The sequence below is a fragment of the Drosophila obscura genome, unplaced genomic scaffold, assembly GCF_018151105.1.
Source record: "Drosophila obscura isolate BZ-5 IFL unplaced genomic scaffold, ASM1815110v1 contig_192, whole genome shotgun sequence".
NCBI lineage: Eukaryota > Metazoa > Arthropoda > Insecta > Diptera > Drosophilidae > Drosophila > Drosophila obscura.
The window spans coordinates 5,213,521-5,226,841 of NW_024542781.1; the positions used below are offsets into that span (position 1 = coordinate 5,213,521).

General features: G+C 34.6%; 2 protein-coding genes across 7 annotated transcripts in view; one reads left to right on the forward strand and one right to left on the reverse strand.

Moving 5' to 3' along the window:
- LOC111072103 (neprilysin-4) overlaps nt 1-6,308 on the forward strand; it is a 45,839-nt gene extending 39,531 nt beyond the window's left edge. For all 4 annotated transcript variants that reach the window (XM_041593632.1, XM_041593633.1, XM_041593634.1 and 1 more), the window contains one exon: nt 6,122-6,308. In XM_041593632.1, the coding sequence (XP_041449566.1) occupies nt 6,122-6,221 (100 nt within the window). In that variant the 3' untranslated portion in view covers nt 6,222-6,308. The remainder of the gene's footprint in view (nt 1-6,121) is intronic.
- LOC121404273 (MATH and LRR domain-containing protein PFE0570w-like) overlaps nt 1-13,321 on the reverse strand; it is a 20,368-nt gene continuing 7,047 nt past the window's right edge. For 2 of the 3 annotated variants that reach the window (XM_041593637.1, XM_041593636.1), the window contains 2 exons: nt 4,402-4,576; nt 1-2,545 (listed from right to left, as the gene is read on the reverse strand). In XM_041593637.1, the coding sequence (XP_041449571.1) occupies nt 943-2,214 (1,272 nt within the window). In that variant the 5' untranslated portion in view covers nt 2,215-2,545; nt 4,402-4,576 and the 3' untranslated portion in view covers nt 1-942. Of the gene's footprint in view, nt 2,546-4,401; nt 5,051-13,321 lie in introns of those variants that run through there. The other variant, XM_041593638.1, reaches the window with a different exon arrangement.

The following is a 13,321-nucleotide window of genomic DNA, read 5'->3' on the forward strand; positions in this document are numbered from 1 at the left end:
CAATCTTCAACGGGGTCGGAAACAGCTTTTTATTTTCGATGATATGGCCAAGAAACTGGATTCGTGTTTGCAAGAAATGACACTTTTTAAAATTCAGCTCAAGCCCATACTCTTCACACGTTTTGAGAACTTCTTTCAGATTTGTCAATGCTTCTTGCTCGTCTTTGGCTTGAATGATTATGTCGTCAACATATGGAAGTGCTATTCCTTTTCTAGTCAGCTGTCGAAAAATTGCACCAATGTGCCTTTGGAATACTCCGGGAGAATTCGACATACCAAACGGCACCTTGCGGAACTGGTACTGGCCGCTTTGCGTCACAAATGAGGTGTACTTCCTACTCTCTTCGGCTACAGGAACATGGAAGAACCCATTCTTCAAGTCAATTGTACTGAATATTGCAGCGTCTTGCAAACGATCTAGCTGGTCATCTATTAACGGCAACGGGAAATGATCTTTTATGATGACTTTATTGATACGTCTAAAGTCAATGCATAGACGTGGCGTGCCGTCGCTCTTTATCACCAATACAACCGAACTCGTGAACTTTTTCTGCAGCCACTCGTCGATCTGGTCTTCTATGATGCATGTTTCATTTATTGCAAATCGCCGTGGCCGCGAAAATATTGGCGTTTCGTCTTTTAAAATTATTTTCATTTCAACATTCGTAGTTTTTGATTTTTCCGGTTTATACGTCGATATAATTTCGCGTACTTTGCTTTGTGTAAACTCGTTTACCGCGTTGCTTATGTTCAGCTGAGAATTGTCTACCGCTACGTCGATTCTCATTATGCACGATTCGTCATAAGGATCTTCTTTATTTTCATTTGGCATTTTACTCAATTTCACTCCATTGCGATTAAACGATATTTCTGCGTGCAAAAAAAGCTCTTCCCCTATTATCAGTTTTATGTCCATGAATCTTGCAGCAACAACATAAAAGTTTAACCATATTCTTCATTGTCAATATGTATGCTATGGTTCACCTGACCAATCGGCTTGATATTGTCAGCTTTGCTCTCACTTCCGAAACCGACCAAACACACTCTGCAGTCTTTTAATTTTGGCATACGCAGTTCGTCGTATAAATCTTCACGTATAATGTTAAATTTACTGCCAATGTCAAATAATGCCATACACTTTGCATTTTTAATCGAAACTTCTTTAGACGTTAATTCAGTTTTATTTGAAACTACGCGCATGTTTTGTTTTTCATCGTTTTGTTTTTCACTATTTTCCTTGCAATTTTTAAATATGTGCCCAAACTGATTACATTTGAAGCACTTTCTTCCTTTTCCTTTGTTGGCGCAACTGTTAGACAAATGTCCCTTCTCTCCACAGTTGAAACAAACTATGTCTTTTTTGCCAACCTGTGTATTATTTTGTCCAAACTGCAACTTTTTATCTCTTCCAATTTTATCACTCTTTTTCAATTTCTCGGTAATTTTCTCATATTCATTTAATTTGTTTTTAAAGTCACTCATCATTTTTGCGCCATATAAAATTGTTTTATTTAATGCCGTCTCGTCAACACCGTCAATCACGTATTGCATAAGTGCGTCGTTTTCCACATTGCCTCCCGAAGCAATATCTCTCATGCGATAAAAATATTCCAAAACACTCTCTTTGGGTCGTCGTTTACTCTCGTTGAGCTGCATGTGTATTTGTTTGCTACTGATTTTCGACTTGAATTCGTTCAATAGCGCGTTCTTCAACGTTGTCCATGAGTTCAAATGTTTTTCACTCAAAACAAATAGTCGTGCAATGCCCTTTAGCGACTTCTTTGCGAAAATAGGTTTTTGCAAATCTGTCCAACGCATGAACTCTGCCTGTTCCTCGAAATCTTGTATCCATTCTTCGACAGCCATATCATCAGAGTCATCGAACACTCGGATAGACTCTTCTATATCGCGAAAACTTATGGCAAAACGGGGTGCGGCCTGCTCATCGTAGTTCTGCCTTTGCTCGTTGCTTCGTTCTCTATTCCTTTGTCGACTTGTTGTTGGGATCTTTCTTGTGTGCATGTTGTTATAGCTTTCTCGCTCACTCCCGCGTCTCTCAAGCACAGCTTCTGCATCGTTCTCTTGATCTTCGTTTTCGTCTATTCCCTCTTCGTTGTCCTCTTTATCAGTGTCGTCTTCATCGTTGTCCTCATCGTCGTTGTTGTTTTGCAGCAGCTCTCCTTCCATCAGATTCCTAAAGATATGGATTGCCATATTTTCTGCATTGTGATTTATGTTCAATGTAACAATGTAGCTTTGCTTGTATATGTGCTTATCCGCCGAATGGTCAACCAGGACCGAAAAATAAAATGTTCATAATCATCGTATTTTTTTGTGTATTCTTATAAAGAAATGTCCAAATTTTCATAATGCCATGGTTTTATGGCATATCTCAGTGGTTTTCATGAGAAAATTTGCCTGAAAACTTGAAAAATGTGATTTCTTCACTTTTGGCTTTTTTTAAAGGCATTTTTATATTTAATTATTTTGCATGCAAAACATCTGATATGTTTGCACTCTTTCTACCCAATTTCTCTATTGCAATCTGTTAAGAAGAGAAAAATGCAAAGAGACCGAAAAAATCTTCAGTTAATGGTTAATTTTTATTTTGCTTCTTATCTATGTTCTAATCGTACGTTCGCGACCGAAAACATCATTTTATTGTAATTGCTTCGCATTGAATGCAAGCAGGTGGGTGAAACTGCATGTGTAAAGTAAGTTTTGTGTAACTATTTTAAATATAAAAAAACTTTGGGGTTACTATTAACCAAACTTTTTGTTTTGATTTTCGAAGTAGCGTACGTTCGCGACCTTAATTTTTTTTTTTTATTTGTTACTTTTACTTTTAATTGTTTAACACGCATATAAATATTCGTAGATGGCTAAAACAAGTGAAAAACAGACCCGATATCTCAATAAAATTAAAAGCGATCCACAAAAGTTTAATGAATTGCGCGAAAAAGCAGCTCATTTTTTTCATTTTAAATACAATTTTCTCTTCTTACTATAAATGTTATTACGTACATAAAATGGAGTAATAAGTTGGTTTTAAATGAAATATGAACTGATTCAAGGGGAAACGTAAGGAGAAAAAATTTAAAATACATATGGAAAAATCGTACGTTCGCGACCCGTACGTTCGCGACCGGTACTTAATTTAATTTTTTTTAAACCAATGGAGATAATTTTATGTGAATATACTTTATAGAAAGATACATTAATCCTCTTTTAAAGTCAATTTATCGTTTTAGAATATTCCGTTCCAATTCGCAGATAATTGCATTTTTCTAGATTTAGTCAAAGTCGACTTCTATTTTTCGTACGTTCGCGACCGCATGTTTTTTTAAATTATTTTAAAATCTAAAACTCGATGAATCCCATCATTTGCACTAAGCATAGAGCTAACAAAATGCTATTGAAACGCAGAAAAAAAGTCTTGGAAAGTTTTCGTTTTCTATCTTTTTTGTGCATTAAAAGCGTGCGAACGTACGTTCGCGACCCGCGGATATGCCCATATATACGCGCTTTGCTGCAAATCTGGCGTCGTCTTCGTCGTATTCGAAACCACTAAAATCGCGCAACCGACTTCGGTTTTTCCGGTCTCCTTCTTGTTCATACACGAATTTGTGCAATGCACCAATGCTTGACTTCGTTGCCCGTCGAAGGCTTTTTGGAATTAAATCGTTTAAACATGTCATTTTGAAGAAATAAAAAAAAATTGTCTATTTTATTTTCTCCGCTTTATTAAATTTCCACGTCGTTTTTTTGTTTGTTCTCAAGCTCCGTAACTTGTACCGCCGTCGTCGTACCGTAACTTATAAATTTTTGCTTAATTCCACCACGCGTTCCTTAAAAATTTTCCGCTCAAATCCGGGACGAGCCTCCAAAATGTGGGGGTTTTGGTTTAATAGTAAGTTTAATAAATGTTGAAATATAGTATTTGGTACAAGAAATAGAATTTAAGCGTCGTTCGTCGTCTGGTCTCTTTCCCCAACCCTCTCACGTCGGCAGCTGGATCGAAACTCTCTCGGCCTCTCTCTTCTCGATCTGCTTTGTGCAGATGTCTTAATTCGCCATCGGTCGTGCTTGCTGTTGTGCTTTGGGAATTCGCTTGGGAGCGAATTCGCTCACGCTCGTTTTGTCTAGGGATTTGCAAAACACAACCCACATAATTGTATATAGGCAGGTTCCGGTTTTTACTTTCGCAAATAATTTCAGATATACTTTCCAAAACGGAAAGTTAAGCGCTCCCGAATTCGGAAAACGCAAACATTTTTTCGGTTCTAAAACTGCCGATATGAAAAGTAAACGGCTTTTTATACAACAAAACGAATATTAATTGCAAAAAGAAAAAAATAGATGACTTATTGATGCATTGACATGAATTTTATTTAAACCAACCTCAAAATCGTATCTGAATAAATTGGTCTGTGCAACAACAAATAGTGAATTCGTCCGGATAGATGTGGCAGCCAGATTTGCTTATCAATAATTCAAATCTCTGTTAAACACAACGGAGGCCTTTTTGTATGAGCTGGCCTAACGCATGGGTATAGCAGCAGTAAATGTATTTTGGCTGAAAAAGTAAAACGCAAAAGTAAGTGAAAGCCGAAGCCGGCCTGAATAATTAATTTTCAAGACTTAATTTAAATGTTCCATACAAAAAAACCACAAGTTTTGAAAAATATAACAGAAAACTTAATAATTTGGTGGAAGTCTATACCACGAGATGCAACGAGAAGAGATGTGTGAAGATGATAAGGAAAATTTTGTTTAAGTCTAATTTATCTACCAGAAGAGCGAGTGTGTCTTACCCTGTCTTAGCAAAAACAGGTGTAGAAGGGTGAATCAACGCCTCAACAAATTGTTACCTCAATTGTTACAAAACGAATCTTAATTAGAAAATGAAAAAATAGATGTGATCACAAAAAGGAGTTTTTTCTGTCAAGCAGCTTTCGCATTTTATTTTGGTGTTTAGTGTTGACGTTTTTTCCATAAAAACTTAGAGTTCCTGGTTTTGATGAAAAATATAGTTATAGTTGTTGTGAGTTTGTATTTAATGTCTAGAACTACCGGAACAGTATTGAGCCGTTTCATCGGAAAAGATAAACGAACAATAACTATCAAATGTTGGGATAACGCAGCTTATTCTGAAAACTCATTAAAATCAATAAAAAAAATCAAACAAAATTGTAATCTAGATTGGTTGATAGTTGTTGAAACCAAGGAGTGTTAAATTCGATCAATTTGTATACGATATTTTTTAGGGCGCTTACTCTGGCTTGTAGTTTATTTGAATTTTGTGACGCCATTCAATTTTAATATAATGTAAAACACTTTTCTTCATTTCATTAAATTTAAATTGATTTTAACACTACAAAAAGTCAATAAGAATAACAATTTTAGGAATATAAACAAGCCATAACAGTAAAGAAAACAAATTACCTGAACCAATTCAAGTTCCTTAGACAAAAAAGATTATGGATTATTTGAGCACAACAAATGAAACTGAAAATCTGATACAGGATGTGCCCTTTTTATAAATATTTTTTTTTTTAAACCAAACTCAAAATTGGTTCTGAAAAAATTGGTCTGGGCAGCAACGAATAGTGAATTCCTCCCAACCGCCGTGGCAGCCCGATTTTTTTATTGGTAAATCTCTGTTTAATAGAGGACTTTTTGTGTGAGCTGGGACTAACGCGTGGGGGTAACAACAGAAATTTTTGTAAATAAATCGACTTCTGTGAATTCCGCCTTGAAATAAAAAGTATGACTTTTTGCTGAAAATGAAAACGCAAAGTGAATGTGAGAACTCGAGCCTGCTTGATAGGCTGAGAATGAAATGGTGCAAAAAAGAGATTGAGCTCACTAAATATGGGAAAATATATTAAAAACAATCATATATCATCATCTATCTATTTGGCTTCATCAGCGGTTTTCCCGCTTTTTGAAGACCATGTGAAAAAATACAGCATTCTCAAAATTTGTAAATCATATTCTTGAATGTGAGCTTTAAGCGTGCCGCTGGTACCGTGTTACAAAATAAATGATATACCAAAATTTGTATGATTATCTCTTTTTTTTTATTGTATTCATTGTATTATAAACATTTTTTTTTCAGATTGGGTTGGCTTGTAGCTCAAGGTGGAAGTGCGACTGAAGTTTTCAAGTGTCCATCTGGATCTATGATTAATATACAAAAAACATGCAATGTTCTTTAATTTATATATAATTTGGGTACCATATAGACTATCGGATTAGAGTTAAAAAACATTAATTTTAGAGAATCAACTATGATAGTGATAAAGGTATGATTATTTATTTGGTGAGATACTTCATAAATCTGTTGTCATGTTTCAGAAATAAAATCGTGTTATCCCATGATTATACCCGATATTAAAAGAGTATAGGGCTACATTAGTTGTATTTGGATATATGTATGTATGTAATAGACAGAAGGAAATATTTCTTGACCAGTTCATATCAATAGCGGAAAACACATACCTAATATGTTTGTCCGATTTTTCAAACGACTCAAATCTGCGGCAACAACAATTTTAAGGATATGAAAAAACCGAAAACATAGTATCATAAAAAGGATTATATCTGCATGCAGAAACATGGTCCGATAGGATCATTATTGTACCCAGAGTAAACAAAACATTAATCCTTGTCTGACCCAGCCACTAATCCCTAATCTGTCTATCCCCCAGACGGAGCGAGTGAGAAACTTTACTTTTATCTAGAAAGATAAAACGGAAGTTTAGAAGTACATAGGTGTAAACTAGAAAACTACCGCTCAGTCTGGCTCTCTCTCTTAATGTTTTAGCCATCTCTATTCTGCCCATTTTCTAAAAATTATCCACATAATTGCGATTACATATATATATATTAGGCTGGGCCAAACAAAAACGTAATTCAAACGGGACACCCCCTTACCTTGGATTTAATATTAATTTATATGATTTTATTTTTATTTGATTGGATGTTGCTACCGAATTTTACAAAAAATTATAATCAAGAAAATTAAAAAAAATTTTTTTGCTGAATGAGTTGGATAACACTACTCGACAAAACCGAACTTTTTTTTCCTCAAGTATCCAAACCGACTTTTTCTGATAGATATGAGGATTTAAAGTTTTTTAAAGAATTATGGTTTTTTTTCTATTGCAGAACTTTTTTTTGAAGAATTTTTGAAGTCTGGTATTTTTTTTTAAGCTTTTTTTCAGAGTTAGCGCTTGTTTTTTTTACATAACTCTAGTATCTTACGTCTGGTTGTAAAGAACTTTGCTATTTTGAAAAGATAATTAAAACAGCTAGAAGTTAAGCCTAAACACTTTGTGATTACAGCTTACCGTCTGGGAAATATAAAGCATTGAAATGCAAAAATGATGATTTTTGTGCGGTATTTTTTACGAAATTTTGTCTTTAAAAACTCAGGAAAAGTCGAAAAAAAATTATATCCTGTGTTTTCTATTTTTTTGTGTATAGATGCATTAATTTGGCGTCGTTTAAGGTATCGCTCATTAAAATCTATGGAGAGACTTTGAAGCTAAAATTCGTTAACCAAACCTAAAATATGGAAAAAATGAGAAAAGAATACCTTTTGGAAGGTTGCGGGCTCAACTGCCAATTGGGAAGGCTTAACTTCTAGCTGTTTTAATTATCTTTTCAAAATAGCAAAGTTCTTTACAACCAGACATAAGGTACTAAAGTTAGGTGAAAAAAACTATCGCTACCTCTGAAAAAAGCTTAAAAAAAAATACCAGTTTTCAAAAATTTTTCAACAAAAAGTTCTGCCATAGAAAAAAAAAAATATCATCAAACCATTTCTAAGCCCCAAATCTTTTATAAAAAGTTGGTTTTGTTCCTTGAGGAAAAATCGTGTTGACCAGTGTAATTGTTGAAATCTATTGCAAATATATTGATAACACTCATATCGTCAATAATCAGTTATTGGCAGTAAAAAACCTGCACAAGTTTTTGCGAACTAGTTAACTAAATATATCAACCTCAGCTGAACTTCTCGTTTTCACCAATCGTTAATTTTTTAACAGTAAAAAAAAAATTAAAATACCTTATTATCAATATGAACTAGTTTCCAAGTTTCAATATTATTTGAAAAAACCGACGAATTAAATTTTTTTTAATGTATATTTACCCAACAATTTGTATTTTCTTTTCGTGGTAGCTACTCCCAAACATTAAACTAAAAATTAAAATAAATTGTATAGTTTTATTGAATAACAAAGAACAGAATTGTGGGGGGTGTCCACTTGAAAAAACAGAAAACAAATTTGTTGGTCAAACAAAAAAACGCCACGCCACGCAGATTTAGGCCTGTTTTGACGCACCGCCGCCAAATCACGTAAGTAACGGAGCCCCGGTGTTTGGTGTCATAGCTTTTTATACAATGATGACTGATATATTTCTTTAAAATACATTTTTTATTTAACTTTTGAAGCGGGCCTAATCACTAAGATATATTTTAAAAGTCAAACAATAAAAAGAATTTTTAATTTTTAAGGATAATCTTCGGAGATAATAATTATTTTTATGAACTTTTATTAATAATTATCAATAATAATTATGTTGGATCAAAAAAAATAGAACTGAAAACATAGTTATTGTTAGGCAAGAGCCAAGCTAATATATTACTAATTAATAAAATTATTATTTTATTTATTATTTATTATTATTAATAATTTGATTACTTATTTGGGAACCAGCAACAAAAACGAAAGACACGGTGTGGAGTGCGTTCAGTATATTATAAAACTGATTTCAAGTATTTGCAATGCGCTTTATGGGACTCTAGGCATACGAGCTATTCACCATGCAAGAGTTAGTGAGTACAATAATAGAGAGCATTAGAGAGATAGAGTGATCTTAACTATCATCCTTTACAGTGTAAATATTTTAGCTTCATTATACTTCAAATTAATTCGTTAGGATTAACATTAAAGTCTAGCGAAGTGACTGTACAATTATTATGGATAATTATTAATAATAGTTAATATAAATAATTATTATCACCGAAGATTGTCCTTAAAACTTACAATTTAAATATTTTGGTGACATGGAACACTACTCGAAAAAAATCGAACTCTTTTTTTCCTCAAGTAACCAAACCGACCTTTTCTGATTGATACGGGGCCTTACAATTTAAAGAATTATGTTTTTTATCTACGGCAGAACAACAGTCGAAAATTATATGCTGTGCCCCCTCTATATTTTATGTATTAATTAGTAAAGTATTGTTCTGCCGTAGAAAAAAATTGTTATCAAACAATTTCAAAACCCAAAATCTGTAAAAAAAAATGGGTTTGGTTCCTTGAGGAAAAATCGTGTCGGGTAGTGTTATTCTTAGTCTAAAGGTATTTTTAATTCTTCTGTGCGGTTATAATAAATGGATGTTTTTTTCGGCAGAAAAAAAAATAGTTATTTGCGGTCCCTGATTAAAGTGTTATTTTTTCTTAATTTGAAAAGAACAATTTTATTTACTAACTATGAAGTATGCAGTTGCCTCCACGACACCGTCAAAGCTAACACAATTGGCGTAAACCGCTAGTATATACTAGAGTACCAGGTATGGTACTGGTAGGTAATGTCGCGACACGTGTACCGCGATTAACTCTAGGGCTGGTTTTTCTTTGCTGAATGTATTTTTTTACGTGAAAGTACCTGTAAAGATAAAAATAAAACAGCGGAAAACCGATAAACAAATCATTTATTGTTTTTATTGTTCACTTATATTAGGAAATCAACTTGATTCCTATAGACGTCAGGATATGGTCCGTCCCTCAGTACTTCGGTAAGTTTCAGCTTTCGCTGGTTTTTCATCTTTTTGATCAAAATGGTTTCTTCAATTGTTAAATTTAGTTCAATGTACATAGATATGAATTCAGTGTTCGTATTCTTTGAATACCCAGAAAATTCATGTGGCTCATGCCACTTGTCTATTGTTCGGTTTGGTCTTTGGCTATTATTGTTTTAATCCGGACATCCAGTGGTTATAATCAAAATAATGTAGGTACATAATCTCAACATCAGGGTGCTTTTAGAAGATGCGGTAGTACTACCATTTTTATGTAAACTATGTGATAATAGTCCAACCAACTATGGGTACGGTGAGACCAGATATAATAAAATGGAAAAAGCAAGCAGTGTGAGCGAGTGAATAAAACTGGTAGCTGCAGAGCGTTAAAGAATCGGCAGGTGTATAGTTTAAAAGTACAATTTGGCTAGACTTGACGATGGTGAGCATGGTTCTTGCACATATAGTGCCAAAGATCTTCGACTTATAGCACTGGAGACGGCTACCAAACACTAGTTTACAGGTTTGTTTCATGCTAGCTCTATTTAGTAGTCTCTTCTTGAAGTCTGGTGAAATACGATCCATGGAAGCTATTGTGAGGAACTGAGTATCTCACAGATGAAGCTTTATTGAATATTTGAATCCCGATTCGGCGGATTCGCGGATTTACAAGCGCCGCGTGATCTCTGGATAAATCGGCTCCCAGAGAGCGACGAAGAAGTGGTCCATGGCTGTAAGATCACACCATCACACCATGACATGTCCAATCTGGTCATTTAATTCAAAATTTCTTAGCTGTTAAAAATGTTGTGCCTTATCAATTTCTAATATCTCACTGACTATGTAAGTAGCTACAATCTTTGAAGCGATACGGATTTTACATAAATCTTACCTTAACAAACTTTAAAAAAAAACCATTATATTTATATTTATTTATTTATAATATATGCTACCTGGAGAGTTGCACTGCCTTATATTGTACATGCCTTGCGTACTATTACTCATGCTTATAATGTGTTGGCAAAAGACAATTATAAAAAAATTTCAATCATGTTATTTTTTTTAATCCCTTCACCAAAATCAAGATAAATTCATTTCTACTTTTGTTGAGCTTTCATACGTCTATACCTTGGAGGAGAGTTTTGTGAAATGGGCCAAGCGTTTGTATTTGTTCGTTATAGAATGACAATCAGGTCTAGCGATGTTTATATATACATACATATGTATGTATGTTAGTCTGTATCGCCGCCATACTAGTCAAATATATCATACAAATCAGATTACATTGGAATTACGTTGGAAAATCGATAATGCCAAATAATTTTACATAAACAAATTTGTTTCTAAAGACTACCTAACTAAAATTCACATTGTACTCATGAAATTAGCTTAAAATACTGTTTAAAAGTATATAGTTTTATTGGGCGTCTAAATTTTAAGTGTATATACAATTCGGAGCGTAGAAATTAATTTTGAAAGTTGTTTTTTTTTTGCATTAACAATGATATCATGGGAAATAGTTTTTTTAAGCTTTTTATAAAGTGTTCAAAAATGTATAAATATTCAGCACGCATGAAAGAAAGTCAGTTGTTGCGTGTAATAAAATAAAAACATACATATATTACACTATTTAAAAAATGTTAGTGATAATTACTGCTTATACAATCATTTTTGGAACGCTACAAGGAGATGCGTTAAAAAATAATAAGTTTCGTCCTGCTGACGGTGTTGTAGGAAAATATCCCGAGTCCTCTTCGCTTTTTCCAGCACAATCAATGGGTAGAATTGTAAACCGCAAAAACCATATATGTGCCGATCATAATAATGAGACAATGACCAACAATATTATAAATGCATTCGTGCAAGCCGATACCGATGAAACACTTAAAGAGATCAATATGAACAATCGCCGATATCAGTATGATCACGGAATGTCGGATTTACCACCAAAGAGATCTGATAAATTTAGCAACCACAATATTATAAGCCATTCCAAAAATCCAAATGGTTTTGGCTCCATCGACCAATCGAACTCTTTCAATAATGTCATTTTAATGCTACTAAGAAATATACAACCGCAATTTTATCTCCAACACCACTACACATTTTTTCCCAAAGATCACTCAAATACGACCATAACTCCTTTATCACAATGGGCACCGTTTTTATATAATGGAATTCAATTAATTAACAATGATTTTACTTATGATAATCAAAACAAAACTTCAACTCCTTCCATATTGTCACAAACTCATAGTCAACAAGATCACATGCAATACTTGTTTAAGGGAGCATTAAACGGAGCACCTTTTGTTCCATCAATACAAAAGAAGACGAGTATTAACCCTTACAACAATTACGTTGAGAAGAGTGGTGCTGAACATCCATTCGAAAATACGCCGAAGGACCAAAAGGAGGGACCTTTGGTCCAAAAAATGAGTAGCCTTTTAGATGTACAGAGATTTATTGATAAAAGTAGTTCTATGGATACTTCAAAATCAGATAATGCGTCATTTAATAAACATTCTTCTTACGATGTACCGCTTAATTAAAATACAAAGATGTTTTCTTAATAACTCTACAAATGTTTCTGTTCAGTCGCAAAACTATGCATCAAATAATATTGTTTGATCGAGGAGCGTTTTCCTCAATATAATTGTTCAAGGATGGGGGTGTGCCAATCTCCAAGAAACTAATTAGATTCGATGCGAATGAATTTTCTGTAGTCCAAGTGTTGAGCTAGCGAGCTTTTTCACTAGCTGTTAAAATAAGTAGGCGAGCGGATTCGATATAGTTTATGTGTTTATATGGGGCGAGAGGTGCGAGAGGTGCAGGTTGATCAAATCAAAGCGATGAAATGTCCGAGAGAAGTGGGTGATAGATCAAGACGGTAGAACGTGAATGCGATAATGATGACGATCAATTAAAGACTGAAAGAGGGCAGGCGGACCGAATTGCCCGTGCCCTTATGCAAGCGAGAGAGAGAACGAAAGAAGCGATATAAGCTCGGGCTGCTGCTGAGCCGAGCACGAGCGAGAGATAGAGAGAGAGAGAATGCGAGAGAGCAGCATAGATGCTGCAGCTGCAGTAGCAAAATGAAGAGGGAGATATAAAGAGGCGAAAGAACTGCCGCTGCCAGGAGTAATTTGAAGCGGCTAAAATATTTATATGCAGTGAGCAAATAGCAAACAAAAGTGAAATTACGTTATTTTGATCCACTGGCTATTTTTGAGGAATTTGTTGGGGAATTTCAGGCTGGGACACCAGACATACTTCCCCCGTTGAAACCCTGACTTCAACTGATGGTGAAGGGTTTCACAGACGTTGCTTGTGGCTGATTCGTTATAGCAATCCTGACGCCGTTCTTAGCACAGCATCTCGGGACACGCCAACGAATCCGGGAATGCATTTGACCAATGTCGATATTGGCCAGTTGGTGTGCGTCTGGCAGCGCCTTTGAACGCAGCTGCAGCGACGAGATGTAGTCTTCCTTCCATCGCGGCC